Source organism: Protopterus annectens, chromosome 2.part0 (genome assembly GCF_019279795.1).
Source record: "Protopterus annectens isolate FY-2018-M chromosome 2.part0, PAN1.0, whole genome shotgun sequence".
NCBI lineage: Eukaryota > Metazoa > Chordata > Ceratodontiformes > Protopteridae > Protopterus > Protopterus annectens.
The window spans coordinates 22,458,465-22,475,318 of record NC_056728.1 but is presented as its reverse complement, the minus strand read 5'-3'; the positions used below and the strand labels follow the sequence as shown (position 1 = coordinate 22,475,318).

Below are 16,854 nucleotides of genomic sequence, written 5' to 3'. Positions count from 1 at the left end.
TGTGCCAGTGGGACCAATGAAATATTTTTGTATATACTTGGATTTTATCTTTTTTGTTTCTGTCTCTTGCTGTGCCCTGGTATGGGTGTACAGAGATCTGGCAGATGGTGCTTAGTTAAACAGCATAATGGGTGAAAGGGGAGAGACCATGCAGCCTATGAAATTTTTAGGAGCTGAGATGATTTAAGCCTTGCTGGCCTTAGTCTTGAAGGTGAAGATGATGAATCCCAAGCCTGAATTTTTCTTAAATTAATGAGTTGGACTGTATAGCATGTGTAGAAAGTATACATCAAGGATACAAAGTACTTGATAACATAATTGATGCTCCTAGATAAAAATATGTTTAGCTCAAAGATTGTATTTGGCTGCAACTTATTTCTCTATTCATTAATGATAAATATGCTGACTTTCCCCACCTTGTCTGGGTCATTTATGTAGTTATCTTACTACTTGAATCATGTAAGAACACATTTGCCCTTCATTAGAAACTACAATCAGGTTTTACAGGTTTATGCCACTAGACGAATAAAAATGTGATTATAATTCAACCCCTCAAGTCTTAACATCATGATATTTGGTATCCCGTACAGAAACTCCCTAAATTCCCAAATCTAATTATTACTGACAAACAGCAACCCACTATCACTGGTAACAGAAGTACATAGTGATTACCTTGGAGCCTACTCTTTCATTGGCCAGGCATACTGACAGTATTATTAGCAAATCACTCTACCGACTGAAACTGTGCTATAGAAATTCATGCTTCCTCACCCTTAGAACTTGTAATTCCGTTACTAAAAAAATCTTATCCCTAAAATCTAATATGGGCTTCCTCTTATAATCTTGCATTCCAGCTCAGACATGTATAATACAAACTGCAGTAAACTAAATTTGAGATTAGTTCTTGCACTTCTACAACTTGTTGGTTAGGATAGAGAAGAGTTTTGGGCATCCGTGATAGGGGTAGTTCTAGTATTAGGAGGGATAGAGAGGAACAGACTCGCAATGGAGAAGACCTATTTTTTGTTAGTAGGTTTTCTCCTTTTTCCGAAACATTAAGGAATTTGGTCAGGAGATGTTGGCCCATTGTCATGCAAAGGGACATGACCAAAGGGGTGTTTCCGGAAAAAAATAGTTTTCTCATATAGGAGATTTTTAAACTTGAAGGGGTTGCTTAATCGAAATAGCAAGAAGGTGGGCAGTGGAGGTCAGGTGGGCTGTTTCCCTGTTCCAAATGCAAGGTTTGTCCTAGGGTTAGAAATTTAAATGGCAGCAATATTAATGACAAAGCCATGCATAGGTTTACCTGTCATTCTAGTGGAGTCATTTTATATTGTGGGATGTGGCTGTTCTCTGACTAAGTGGTATACTGGACAAACTAAAAGGCAAGCTACAAAACGTATTCTTGAGCATTTAGGGGATATTAGAGACAGGAGATTAGACAGCCCAGTTGCCCATCAGTTTTGGAGTCATCATGGGGGATCTGTGTTTTTTAGTGTTTTAGCTAAGCCCATGCATCAGCATGGGGATTTGTATAGGGATAAATTATTGGCTTTGGAAACCAGGTTCATCATTAATTTTAATACATTATTTCCATCAGGTTTAAATTTGGAGGTGAATTTGAACGTTTAATAAGGAAATGTGGGGATAATGTGTGTTTTTTTGTAAGTTCTGTGTCCCACTTTAAATTAAATGCATCAGTTTGGTGGTGTTGATTTGATATAAAAAGACTGTGTTACTGGTGTGTTAATCATCCCTTGAAGGCATCAGCCGAGGTTCCCGGAGACACCAGTAAAGTTTTTTTATCACCCAAGAAAGCTCTTTTCGTTTTTTTTTTATTACTGACAAACAGCAACCCACTATCACTTGTAATAGAAGTACATAGTGATCACCTTGGACCCTACACTTTCATTGGCCAGGCATACTGACAATATTATTAGCAAATCACTGAACCGACTGAAACTTTAATTCCTTTGCTAAAAAATGTTCTTATCCCTAAAATCTAATATGGGCTTCCTCTTATAATCTTGCATTCCAGCTCAGACATGTATAATACAAACTGCAGTAAACTAAATTTGAGGTTAGTTCTTGCACTTCTACAACATTGTAACTGACTACCTGTAAATGACAGAACCACATTTCTTCTTGGCTATCAAATATGCAAGCTGTTAAAAATGGGACACACTTCCCCCTAAAAACAAAGTTACAAATCATGGAGCCTAACTGCACACTTGTAGATGCCCAAAAAGATAGCTATTTCCTTGTTGAACCTTGTTTTAAAACCACCACAGGAGAAAGAGCTTTCTCTAGGCTAGGCCCGGCTGTTTGGTATTGGCTACCTGTAATATGAGAGATCCTTCATTTATTTAAAAATAAACTGAAAGAACAACTGTTTAAGAACAGCAAATGCTCGTCTTTCCATGACGGCAAGTAGTCTTTGTAGTTTGCAATGTAGTTGCATCTTTCCTGTAAAGGTATACTTTTAACAAATTACCATTGGTTGATTGCCTGTCTTAACTGTGTGCACTGTAAATAATATCACTGACATAGTTGTAAATAACATACAAATGTATTTTTTATTTCATTACTGTATTATGTCCAACTTTGGATACTTTAGTCAGTGTCTAATTTTCTGTTTTTGTATTGCATCATGGTGGCCTGGTACGTGGCTGAAAAGGGTCAGTTGATCAGTGCGCTTACCTGGTTATTAAATTTAATAAATAAAATGGCAGAACTCTGTAGCTTCTCTTCTCTAGGGAAAAAACTTGTTTTGTTCAGTTTGTTTGAATTAAATGTGCTGATGTAATATCACGACAACATGACTGATTTGGAGTCAAACATTAAATTTGTTTTGTTTTGTTGTAGATGATAACTGATCAAGACGATGACCCCGTGACATTATTCTGGCTGCTTTTTCATCCCTTGAGTTTTTCTGTCCCTTCAGCATGGTTCACATTGACATGACCTACAATATAAATTCTTTAAGATGCTGCCTGTAGCTTTTACCAGGCCTTGTTTTCATGCCCTGGGGTGTACTTGGAATACTGCTGGATAAAACCTGGAAGACTACAGTTTTATTTTTCTCACTCTGCTGTTAGAAGCACAAGCATTTTGTTTTCTGCTGGAGAATACTGGATAATAGAGAGGATTTTGGAATGTCCTGGTGGTGTATTGTTTAAAATGAAACCCACAAATACTGGTCACAGGGAGTCTGAGAACATTACTGGTAAGTACCCCAGGTTAACAAAGACAATAAGCATGCCTAACATTGTTAAGCCAGTGTCTTATCATGACAATCGTAACAGAAGGAATGGTAGTTTGAAACAGACTGTGGAATGATTTAAGTAGCATGTCTGCAAGTACTTTGTCAAATTGGTAATCTGATGTTGTTTTCATTCGTCCCTCAACTGTTGGGTTCATATCCGATCCTCAGATCTGAATTCGCCACTTCTTCCAGGTCATAGAGCACTTGAACTTTCGAGCTCCTCCCTTTACCAATAATGCCCTAGTCACCTAACGTATACCACAGGTCTCACTTGCAGCCATAGTGTTCGAACATAGATTGCGAACTCTCGAGTGTGGGTTTTTTGAAAGTTTGTGAGTTTAGGTTCTGTTGTTATCCCTTTACTTCCCTTATTGTTACACTTATTATCTTTGCTTCCCTTTAAACCTTTTTATCAGCTTGTATAAACTTAAACTTCTTTCCGTACGCCTTAACAGTACAGTGGATATAAAAAGTGTACACACCCCTGTTCAAATAGCAAGTTTTTGTGATATAAGAGAGACCACAGTAAATAATTTCAAAACTTTTCCCACCTATAATGTGGCCTATAACCTAAACAGTTCAATTGAAAAAACAAATTTGTTAGGGGAAAAAATAAAAAAAGTACAATATGCTGGCTGCATAAGTGTGCACACCACTAAACTAATACTTGGTTGTGTGTGCACATGCTTAAACTAATACTTTGTTGAAGCACCTTTTGATTTAATTACAGGATTCAGTCTTCTTGGGTACACACCTGCCATCAATTAGAGAGACTCTGATTAACCTCAAAGTACAGCTGTCCTAGTAGGATTTTCCTGACATTTACTCAGTTGCCTGCTAAAGCAAAAGCCATGGTTCACAGAGAGCTTACAAAGCATCAATGGTGTCGGTAAGGAGAAGGGTACAAAATTCCACAGCATTGGATATACCATGAAACACAGTGAAGACAGTCATCAAAAAGTGGAAAAGATATGGGACAACAGTGACGTTGCAATGAACTGGATGTTACTCCAAAATTGATGAAATGACAAGATGAAAACTGGTCAGGGAGGCTGCCAAGAGACGTACAGCAACACTGAAAGAGCTGCAAGAATTTCTGGCAAGTACTGGTTGTGTACTACATGTGACAACAATCCTCCTGTATTCTCCATATGTCTGGACTATGGGGTAGGGTTGGAAGACAGAAGCCTTTTCTTATCCAGAAAAACATCCAGGCTTGGCTAAATTTTGCAAAACAATACAGAAAGTCTCCCAAAAGCATGTGGGAAAATGTGTTATGGTCTGATGAGACCAAGATTGAACTTTTGGCCACAATTCCAAAAGGTAAGTTTGGTGCAAAACACTTTGCATCACCAAAAAAACACCATTCCCACGGTGAAGCATGGTGGTGACAGCATCTTGCTTTGGGGTTGCTTTTCTTTAGCTTGAACTGGGGCTTTAGTTAAGGTGGAGGGAATTATGAACAGTTCCAAATACCAGTCACTTTTGGCCCAAAACCTTCAGGCGTCTGCTAGAAATCTGAACATGAAGAGGAATTTCACTTTTCAACATGACAATGACTCCAAGCATACATCCAAATCAACAAAGGAATGGCTTCACCAGAAGAAAATTAAAGTTTTGGAATGGCCCAGCCAGAACCCAGACCTAAATCCAATAAAAAATCTGTGGGGTGACCTGAAGAGGGTTGTGCACAACAGATGCCCTCACAAACTGACAGATTTGGAGCATTTTGCAAGGAAGAGTGGGCAAATATTGACAAGTCAAGATGTGTCCTGTTGATGGACTCCTACCCAAAAGGCTGAATGCTGTAATTAAATGAAAAGGTGCTTCAATAAAGTATTATTTTAGGGGTTTGCACACTTATGCAACCATCTTATTGTACGTGTTTTATTTTTTTAATTTTTTCCTCTAACAGACTTGTTTGTTTTGCATTTGTACAGGTTATAGGTCACTTTAAGGTGGGAAAAGTTTTGAAATTATTTATTGTGGTCTCATTTTTTATATCACAAAAACCTGACATTTTAACAGGGGTGTGTACACTTTTTATATCCACTGCATTTCTTTTACTATGGATGGTATTCTATCCCCTTTTTTTATACTTAACATTTCTCTCTTAACCATTGTTGGTAAGTTCTCTTACTTCCCCATTTCAACTACTAAAAAAAAGAAAACTTTCTCAATCCTTTCACATTATATCTGCGTTACTTAAAAATGTCAGATAAGCCCTCAGGATTAAAAAAAATGTTTAGTATGTGTCGACAAAATAAACTTTGATGCACTTTCTGAATGCATCTTCTGTTCCAGACCAAGGCATTTAGATGTGGATTGTGACATTTGCAAGGGATTCAAATCCCGCACGCTAACTGGAAAAACAAATTAATCCTTAAGGGCTTGCTGCCTTCAAAATCTTCACCAACTGCTTCTAGGGCTCAAACCCCCAAGAGACTGGAAAAAAGGGAGATTTCCTTTCTAAAGAATCTTGTAAGAGATCTTCAGAACACACATAATCTTCAACTTCGCCCCATCCTCAGAGCCGCCTATTAAACAAAATAGTCTGATCTGAGTGCTTCATATCTGAGGTCAACATCTGACAAATCACCCCAAAACAGTTCTCAACTGCTGTTGGAGCTGATTGCCTCTCGGCTCCTTTCGCCTTTTCTGGAGCAGTTTCCTGTCTCCACACAAGACCTTCATCCATGGCTTCTTCCCTTTGGTCTTCCAGGAGCCTGTCTGAGGCAGATGTGGACAGGATGATAAGGAAGTTCCTCAGGTTGTAAATACAAATGGAAGTACTTTCGACTCTGGCCCCATTAGGTCTGGAGACCATCTTTAGTATTGCTTTTCCAGTCATAGTTCCTTCTCTGATCTGTGCTTCAGTTTTGGAGCCATTGGATCTGAAAGATCAGAACATATGGGCATATTTGACTCTGATGGTGGCTTTGAGCTGTACAGCCCCAAGTACTTTGGAGCCGGATGATGCTTGGAGGCGAAGCATCGGCGCTACTTTTGGGGTGTTAGAGCCTATTCTGAAGTTGTTAGACACGTCTCCTTCCCTTGGAACATCGGCGTTAGCTCAGTTCCAACTCCATTCTTATATGGTTTGCCTATGGGACAGTGGGAGCCGACGATCGTAAGCCTACCTTGTGTTTGTCGGTTTCTGCTTCTCCCAGGCAACTCTGCTTTTGAGGTAGTGGAGAGAGTTTTCTCTATACCTAGAGTTCAGACTTCTGTATCTTCCTCAGTTTTGACTTCCCAATCCCATTCAGTCTTGCGTTCAGAGTCTCGTTCATCCATTCCATTGAGACAGCCAGCCAGAACCAGAACCAATCTCCAGGCCACCCAGTAGGGTATCGTTATCTCCTCCTATACCTCTCCTGAACACCCCACCGAGGAGGTCCCACAAAAGGAGGTCCTTAGACACTACACAAGAGTCGCTGAGAACACTGATTTTGATAAAGGCGAAGGGTCTCCCAGATCACTACCCGATGATGTCTCATTTGTTAACATCTTAGAACTCTCTTAAAACAAAGAGGTGGTTGACACCCCAATAACCCTTCCCAAGAGGTGGTTGACACCCCAATAACCCTTCCCAAGAGGAATCGGTGTATCTGGAGGCCTTTGGGGCTGACTCGTCTACCTCCTGGGTGATTCTGCCCGCCGATGAGCTTTTAGTCTATCGACGGGTATGGAAGGAAACACAGACACCTGAGCCAATCCTCACGAGACCAGACAGAATTCTAGCAGCACCTAAAGATAGATCACACTGGGGTAAAGGAAGTACCCATTGATGCAATGGTCGTAGCAGCAGCCACTAGAAAGGAACTGGCAGAACAAAGTTCCTCTGTCCACTCTAACAGGGAGTCTAGGGCGTTGGACAGGTTTGGGAAGCATGTCTATGCTTAGCAACCTTCACCCTTAGGTCACTGAATTATTCGAGACATTTCACAAGACTTCAGAGGGATTTGATCAAAGAAGTTTCCAGATCTCTCTAAGACCATATCCTTTGAGGGAGAGAGTACTATTTCCTCATAGTTGGCTACCCTGCAGTCTTTTTCAAATTCATCTATGAGGCTTATCTCCCATGTGGCTGAAGGTAACTCATGGGTGGCGGCTTCAGGCATTTCCATTAGGAGACATGCCTGGATGCGCTTATATCATTTTGCGGAACCCTTCAGATCCTTCTTTTGTCAATGCTTCCTTTGACTGAACCTCCTTGTTCGGCTCCAAAGTGAATGACGCACTCTTCAGGTGTGAGCAGAAAAAGAAAACCCTGTCTGCTGTGGGCACACAATGTTCTTTGTGTTTCACTGTTGCAGTCATTACGTTTGGGTAATCTGCTGGCAGGTTGCACTCAGTCGGCCTGAATATCAAGGTCTTGGGTCCTGCGTCAGTTGTTGTCTCCTCTTCCATGACGTCAGGTCGTCAGGGGTATAAAACATGCAGCTTATTCATTCTTTCTTGCCGTGCGGTGCCCGAAGCAGAAGCAGTTCGCAAGTGCCGGGCGGCCGACTCCTGAAATTTTCACATTCGAGTTTCAGAACCAAAGTCTTCAATTAAAGCTAAGTATCCCGTTGGGGAAACTTTTTCTTGCTCCTTACCAATGTCAGTAAAAGTTAATAATTGCATTACTTGTGGGAAGCAAATACCTCATAAGGATTTTCATTTGTACTGTATTCCTTGCCTAGGCCCAGATCATAACGTGCCTTGCTATCGGTTTTGTGCTAGATTTAACCAACGCACTACGTTGGTATATTTTTGCTTCTAAATATTTTGTATCCAGATTTAATTACCCTGAAATGTCGTCAGATAGCAATCAGACTACTGGAGTACACAAAAAACACAATGAAAAAGAGACAGACCGTCGAGGTCCAAAACCGACAAAGCTTCTCCTAAGCCAGTCCCCGGTTCACCGGTACTCAGTGAGGCGCTTTCGTAGCCCCTGGCACCCACTACTTTTGAGTCGCAGACCTCTACCGAGACCCATGCGGAGTCCTTTATGCTGCAAGATTCTCAGAGTATTGAACCCGTGGATGTCTCTCCCTCGGATGGGTCCGGAGCCTCTGAGCAGGCACCGGTTTCTGAGGGTATTTTCAGGCCTCAACATTTTTATATAAAACCGACGCCAGCTTCAAAAACAAAATCAAGTTTTAAGTCTAAAAAAACCAATGCATGAGCCACGTGCTCAGGCCCCTATGCCTAAAAAACAGATGATCAAAATGGCTGAGGACTTAATTACCTTGATCAGGTGTTCCCAAACCCCCCCCCCCCCCCGGCTAAGAGGCCTAGGCAAGACACTGAATATGAATCTTCAGATCAGGTTTCTATTTCTTCTGATTCCTCTTCTGATCAGGAATTTTCTATACCACCCTATGAGGATTCAGATGCAGAAGAATCTATTCCATCTGCATCTCCTCCTGAGGATTATTCTTTTGGAGAAACCTTGCATACTTTAAGGGAACATTTTCATTGGGAGAATCAGGATTTCTCTGAATCAAAAAAGAGGCTTAGGGATTTTCTTCTTCTTCCTCAACATAGGCCTTTGGCTATACCTCTTGTATTAGACATTGTTGATGATGTTTTCGGAATCAAGCATGACTCCTGATTCCCTACCTCCGGCTCCTAGTAAGCCATACAGATATTACAGGGTTTCTGACTCCCACAAATTTCTATTCAAAAATTCTGCTGCTGATCCTGAAACTATCTCACAAGGTCCCAAAAGTGTAAAGGCCTCTACAGCCAAAAATCCTGCCCCCTCTGATAGAGATTCCAGGGCGCTGGATAGATGGGGAAAGAAGATTTACATGTCTGCAACCTTGGCAATTGGGGCCTTAAACTGCCAGTTTCATATGCTTAAATATCAACAGCATATTATGGGCCTATTGAAACAGAACATTATGTTGATTTCTGATTGTGTGGAAAATAAAGAATTACAGGAATTATTGCATGCAGCAGAACAGGTTGAAAAGCATACTTTGCAATGTGGTTTTGATTCCTTGGAGCCCTCTTGCAAGGCCGCAGTTACTGGATCTGTGATAAGAAGGCATGCCTGGCTCAAGGAGCAAAATTTGTCTGATCATGTTAAAGCTAAATTGTTGGATGCACCTTTACAGCTTGATACTCTGTTTGGTAATAAGGCAGAAGAGGTTTTAAAGAAAATAAAGCTAAATCTATGCAAACTGTAAAAGATTTCTTACAAGTGCAGCCACCCAGGTTCAGTAGGCACTGGCCTACTAAAAATTGTTCCTTTCCTGTGTCCAACAGAGCCTCTAAAGGCAAATCCAGGCACTCAAAAGGCTCTAGATACCAAACACAGGTTTCTTACAGGTCAAAGCAATGGGGTACCTCTACCTCCAAATCTGGAGGAAACAAAGCACAACCTTACAGTAAGCAGTCTCTCAATGACTTCCCTCTACCATCACCAAGCACTTATCTTTTGGCAGCCCCCTTTGGGGGGGGGGATTAGCACTTCATGCTCAAAATTGGCAGTTAATTACCCAGGACAAGTGGGTATTAAACATAGTATCCCAGGGGGTACAGATTTCATTTCCATACTTTGCCAATTCCAAACGGTTGGCCAGATCTGCCACAAAATCAATGGGCAGAGGCTCAGAAACAAGTTACGTCGCTCATGGATATGGGGGCTATTCAACCAGTACCAGAACAGGAAAAAGGACAAGGTTTTTATTCAAGACTGTTCCTGGTACCCAGAAAAGACAATGCCTGGAGTCCAATACTGGACTTATTGATTTTGAACACGTTCTTGGACATTCCAAAATTCAAAATGCTGACTTTACAACAGCTACTGCCCATGCTGGGCAAGAACGCTTGGTTAGTGACTCTAGACTTCAAAGAGGCATACCTGCATATCCCAATAAGGAAATCATGCAGAAGATACCACCGCTTCAAGGCAGGTTTTATGCATTACCAATTCTCTGCACTGCCCTTTGGCTTATCTACTGCGCCCAGGGTCTTTACAAAGTGCCTGGCACCAGTAATTGCATTTTGCAGGCAAAGAAGCATACAAATCTATCCTTACTTGGACGACTGTCTCATTCAAGCAGAAAACTAGGACATTCTTCTTCAGCATCTGGCGTTTGTAAAAAGGCTTCTAACATGCCTAGGGTACACAATAAACAAAAAGAAATCACAACTGGTACCCTCTCAAAAAAATTACATTCCTCGGTGCAAACTTGAATACAACTGCCTAGATGGCTTACTTTACGCCAGACAAAGTCAACTGACTATATACTTCAAACAAATGGCAACAAAACCCCAGCCTTGTTAAATTTGGTTATCCCTATATTTGTTGAATCACCCTGGTCTTTTGATAAATTTTCCTTGTGATTGTGGTCAAAGATTCATGGGAATTTTTGAAAAATTATCCAGTAAACTTATGGAAAGAGGATCTTTTATTTGTTACTATAGATGTCATAGATCTCTTTTCGTGCATCCCTAAGGATGAAGGTTTGGAAGCCTTTACAAGTAGCATTAGGAAATATGCTGACTTAGATTGGGACAGGGTTTGTCTCATTCTTGAAATGATGTCGTTAGTTTTAGATCATAATTATATATTTTATGAGGGAGAGTATTTTAGACAAACTAGAGGAGTAGCTATGGGGGCAGCTTGTGCCCCCATATTTGCTAATATGGTCATGCTTGATTGGGAAGAAACTACAGTCTTCCAAAGTGAATACTACAAACACATCAAATACTACTCCCGTTTTCTTGACGACATTTATATTTTATGGGATGGCAGCCCAACCATTTTGAACAACTTTTTGGATTATCTAAATCAAACTAGTAACTTTCTGAAATTCACTTAATCTAGTAGTAATGATGGAATAACCTATTTAGACACTTACATTTCGAAAGGGGAAAGTAGTTTCAAGTCTCGAATTTATAGAAAAAATACATTTTCCAATGGATATTTAGAATACTCAAGCAATCACCCTAGGAAATTATTAACCAACATCTATAAGGGACAGGTTATAAGAGCTATTAGAATGCCATCACATTATACTGAGATGTTAGAGGAAGTTCAGTTTGTTACCACCTTATTTAGAGATAGAGGTTATGACATGAATATGATGAAGAATGTGAGCAAGTATGTCATCAAAGAATGGGGAGGTAAATACATCCCTTTGTTAGGTTATAATTATAACCACAAGGAAAATTTATCAAAAGACCAGGGTGATTCAACAAATATAGGGATAACCAAATTTAACAAGGCTTGCGTATTAGAATATGGACCATATGTTAACAAGGTAAAGAATATTATGATCGAGAATTGGAATGTCATATTAGCAGACCAAGAAATTGCAAAAATTTTAGGACCTAAACCCTTATTTGTTAACAAATTGGGATGCAATATCAAGAGTTACCTCGAAAGAAGGCCAATAGTTAGCATAGGTATGAATAAGAAGTATACAAAAAATGTGGGAGTTGCAATCAGTGTCATGCAGTTAATGAGGAAGAAGGAGTTATCCTAGACAATATCAATAGGACCAATATTAGGCTTCAACAGGGCAACTGTAATTCCAAATTCATCACTTACTTAGCTAAATGTGTAGCATGCCCAGGATATTATATAGGGAAAACCTAGAGGAATAACGCCCTATATAGGCATGTAAACAAGTATGGTGATAGACAAGTTTGCCATATTGGAAAATATTCAGATAGACCCTGGGGGGGTAATATTAAGGGTATGTTATCTTATAAAGAAATATGGTGGCAATTGTTCACCGATGCTTCTACACCTCCAGGGCTTAATGATTATGTCACCATAAAACCTCTTTTGGCCATTGCATAGATATTTTATTTTATTTTATTTTATTTTATTTTACTGTCATCAAAAACTGCAACTGAATAAGCCTGATGAATTGAGGCCATATATTCAATTTTAACATGCATTAACTAATATAGAGATTGATTATGTTTTTTTTAATCAATGGACTAAACAATTTTAAAAGTAATGCATATATATTTTATTGAGAATTAATTACATTCTGTTTTGGGATGGCTGAAACATTTAGGATGTGTAAAATCTTTTATGTTAACATGTTGCTTTAAATGTTCGTAGCATTGGCGCCAAAACTGCTATTTAAATTGTAACAGTTTCTGTTAGAGATGTTCTGATGAAGCCCCTGTTACAGCAGGTGAAAGCACTTAACCAAGTTTGTTAATAAACTGAAGTTTTTATGGTAAACGAGTGGTTTACACTTTCACATTTTAGCAGTATTGATTTTGCCAGCAATTGGTTTCGTTAAGGTGAATTTGGCGTCTCAAGAGCCCGTGGGCTTAGCGTTCTTAGTATATTGTGTTAATAGTTTAGAGGTATATGGAACGCTTCAGTTTTTTTTTTTTTGGTTCCAAAATTATCTACTGGACAAATTCTGCACAAGGATTTATCACAGACAAGCATGGAAAGTGGATGCCGTATCCTTCAGTTGGAAAAACTTATCGGTCTACGCCTTTCCTCCTCTGCCTCTTCTCCCCAAGGTCTTACTAAAGGTCAGACAGGAAAAACCAAAAATGATCCTAATTGCTCTGGACTGGCCTCACCAGCACTGGTACCCAATTCTAAGGAATATGTCTCAACTCCCTCCTTGGTACTTGCCACAAATACCTCATCTACTGTCTCGGCAGAACAATCAAATTCTGCATACTCAGCTCCAAACTCTGAACCTGGCAGCATGGCTGATCATATAATTATTCAAATTATTCAAAAAACATCACTCAGTAAATCTGTAATGGATGTTATTCTGGAAGCCAGAAGGCCTAGTACTAGAAAATCATATGCTGATAAATGGAAGAGATTCTGTGCTTGGAACCAAGCACAATGAATGGACACAACAAAACCAAATATTCCTCAGATTTTACAATACTTGACTGAGATGCTTGACAAGGGCCTATCTTTTTCTTCAATAAAAAATCCATGCCTCTGCCATCTCGGCTCATTACAACACGAAGCCTCCCATCTTTTCTCATCCTCTGCTAAAACAGTATCTTAGAGGGGCCAAAACTTTAAGGCCTCCCAGGAGATCACCAACTCCTGCATGGGACCTCAGTTTTGTGCTGGAAAAACCCTGCCTCCTTTTGAACCAGCAGCTACAGCGGATATAAAGTTTTTATCTTGGAAAATGGCTTTCCTTTTGGCAATCACTTCAGCAAGAAGGGTTTCAGAACTACAGGCCCTCATGGCTGTGGAGCCTTTTATTACATTTTACCCGGACAGAGTGTCCCTCAGGACCAACCCTTTCTTTATGCCTAAGGTGGTATCCAGTGTGGCTCTTAACCAAACTTCACCTGCCAACATTTTACCCAAATCCGCAGGACAAGGGGGAGTGGATTCTGCATTCATTGGACGTACACAGACAACTAAGATTCTACTTGAACAGGACCAACTCTGTAAGAAAGTCTGAGCAACTACTGGTGGCATTTGCTGCAGGATCAGAGGGGAAAGCTATATCAAAGCAGACTATTTCTAAGTGGATAAGCCACTGCATTTGTTTCTGCTACTTGCATCATGGTAAACCAGTGCCCAAGGGAATCAGGTCACATACCACTAGGGCTGCCTCTACCTCAGCGGCTTTTCTCAGAGGAGTTCCAACAAAAGACATTGTAGAAGCTGCTACTTGGAGCTTTGTTCATACTTTTTACAAAGCATTATCATTTGCCTGTCTTCTCTAAGTCCAGGGCAAGCTTTGCCACTGCAGTTCTGCAGGGCCTTGTAGCTGCTCCTAATTCTATTTAGCTCCATTCTCCCATCCATAGCTTTGGGATTCTACCCAAATGTAATGACTGCAGCAGTTAAGCACGAAGAACATAGTACAGTTGTGTACACTTACCATAAATGTAGATGTTCGAGTGTATTCACTGTTGCAGTCTGGGTTACCCACCCGCCATCCCCTTTTTTCTAGAACTTCTCTTTCCTTTACTGTTTTCTAAAGCCCTTGTGGTGTATTTGCTTTTAGATGAAGGTAAAGTTTATGTTGCTAAAAATGCATTTACTTGTATATATGGCTGATATTCAGGCCGACTGAGGGCAACCTGCCAGCAGATTACCCAAATGTAATGACTGCAACAGTGAATACACTTGAACATCTACATTTATGGTATGTGTACACAACTGTACTTTTGTCAACTCCTCAACGGACCTTTTCTAGGAACCAGTGAGGTGGAAGAAAAATGTGGTTCAAGAATCCCAGTGCCCCTTCCAAGATCCATGTAGAGACAGTTCTCCTCAGGGGTGGAGGGAACTCTAATGGAAGACACTGCCCCTGTGGCAGAGGTGGTTCACATAATCAGGGATCCAGGGGTACTGTCTCTGACCGATCCTTTCAGCGCTCCTGAAAGGAGGCCCGACTGTCCATCAGTGGAGGCATTCGGGAGTCATTTATTCCTACACCAGACAGCAGCACTAGACATTACAAAAGATTAATAGGTGCATAGGATTATATCTAGTGGTTATATCATACCATTTTTCCATCCACTCCCATTAAAATTCCACAGAGCCCTCCAGTGTTCCACCCAGTGAGAGGGATGCAGCTGCACTAAGAATAAACAGGCTGTTAGAAAGAGTCACCCAAGAGGTCGTCTCAGACCAGAGAGAATTCAGAACTTATTCAAGATTCTTTTTAATGCCAAAAAAGACAGGGAACTGGAGACCAATCAATTCAGCATACAAAGTTTTGGATGGCCACGGTTCAGTCCATTCAACCTTTTCTGCACAAGGACGACTGAATGTGCTCGATAGTATGCATCCTGAAGATGTAGCACATTGGAATGAACAGATGATCCAGAAGATATCTACTTGTCCAGCTGAGAGCCAGTCATTATCAATTCAGAGCAGTTCCTTTTGGTCTCTCTGCAGCTCCCATGCTGTTTACCAAGTGCATGGCAGTAGTTGCAGCTTACTTGAGATTGCAGGGATTCTGAGTGTCTCCTTATTTACCTACACAGAACCAAAAATTTGAGAGAATCCAGACCGCTGCAGCCAAGCATCAACTATTTCAAGCATGGAACTAATTACTCCAGCTGTGTTCTCATCTGGGGATATCCAACAATTGCAACAAATTTCATCTCAGTTCATCTCAAACTCTGAAATTCATTGATGCTGTTTTCAATACAGTCATTCATATAGGTTCTGTTCTCCTGTCTCAGATTTAAACATTTCATTTACATGTCAAAATGATCATTCAGAATTCTTCTCTTTCAGACTGTCTGATACTTCAAGCATTGGGGTTCATGTCAGCAGCACTCACCCTTGTATCACTGGGTAGATGCCGTATGAGACTCCTTCATTGGATACTTGCAGCTTAATGGTCTATTCTCCAGCAACCATTAATCCAGTCCAGTTAAGATAACGCAAGCTTGCAAGAAGTGCCTTCTCTGGTGGATCCACTCCAGTCAAGTGTACGAAGGCCATCTTTGTCCTTCCTCAACCCATGGTCACTGTGACTATGGACACCTCTCAGATTGGTGGGGGACCACTTCTTGGGAAGGGTGATCCAAGGCACATGGTCCCCCGAAGAGGCCAACATGCATATCAATGTCTTGGAGATGAGAGCTGTCCTCCTAGCCTGCTCTCTCTCAAGTGGGACTAGTGCGATTCAGATGGACAGTGTATCGGTGGCCTGGTATATCAACAAACAAGGGGGAACCAGATCTTTACCCTATTTGCTGAGAAGTTATGAGAGTATGGGCGAGCTCATCCATGTGTTTTTTTGATAACAATGAACATCAGGGGAAGTCCAGCGTGATTGCAGACAAGTTAAGCAGGTTTATTCTGATGCTTCACAAGTGGCCTCTCAGTATATAAATGTGGCAGAGATGATTTTCTCTCCATGGGGCTAACCATGCTGCAATGTTTTTGCATCTCCCCCTCAACAAGAGCAACAGGTTCTTTGTCCTTATCCCCCCACTGGGGGAGTCACCAAGAGATGCTGTACCTCACAGTTGGCCCTCTAGTCTCCTTTATGCCTATCTCCTTTTGCTGCTCCTTGCCAAATTTCTCCAGAAAGCATCTCGATTGAAGAGCACAGTTGTTCTCATTGCCACTTACTGGCTTCATCCGATCTGGTTTCCCTTCCTTTGGCCTCACCATCTACACCCACCCTGGATTCTGGAGCTAATTCCAGACCTCCTGTCTCACCCGACAGGCATGACTCCTCCGGTCATATCAGGCCTCAACTTGACCACATGGTTTCTTCAGTTCTGTTGATTGCTAGGCAGCCCAGGCGCTCATCCCCCATCCATCATATCCTGTTAACTTCACATAAAGCTTCCATTAGAGAAATTTACAAAATGAAATCGAAACAAATTGTTTTTTGGGCACACAAAAAGCATTTAGATCCCTTTCAGTACCAATTTCTAAAGTTCTTGACGTTTAGCTGCAATTTTCAATGAAGAGGCTAGCTTCTCAACTGTCAAGAGTATAATTAGCAGCCATTTCCAACTATCATATGGGAGTAAATAACTCTCTACTTTGGCTTCCTCCAAGCTTTGCAAAGCCTTTCTCAGAGGAACCTATTTATTTAGTCCTCCTTTAAAATATCCTACTCCTCCTTGGGCTTAGTGTTGTTCTTCAG

At 40.8% G+C, this 16,854-nt stretch overlaps 1 protein-coding gene across 1 annotated transcript in view; it reads left to right on the top strand.

Annotated features, from left to right (window-relative positions):
- The window catches only part of TRAK2 (trafficking kinesin protein 2), a gene marked incomplete in the record, with an annotated part of 1,082,163 nt that overhangs the window by 19,798 nt on the left and 1,045,511 nt on the right, over nt 1–16,854 (top strand). The window contains 1 exon segment of the mRNA XM_044060504.1: nt 2,866–3,226. Coding sequence (XP_043916439.1) covers nt 3,181–3,226 — 46 coding nt within the window.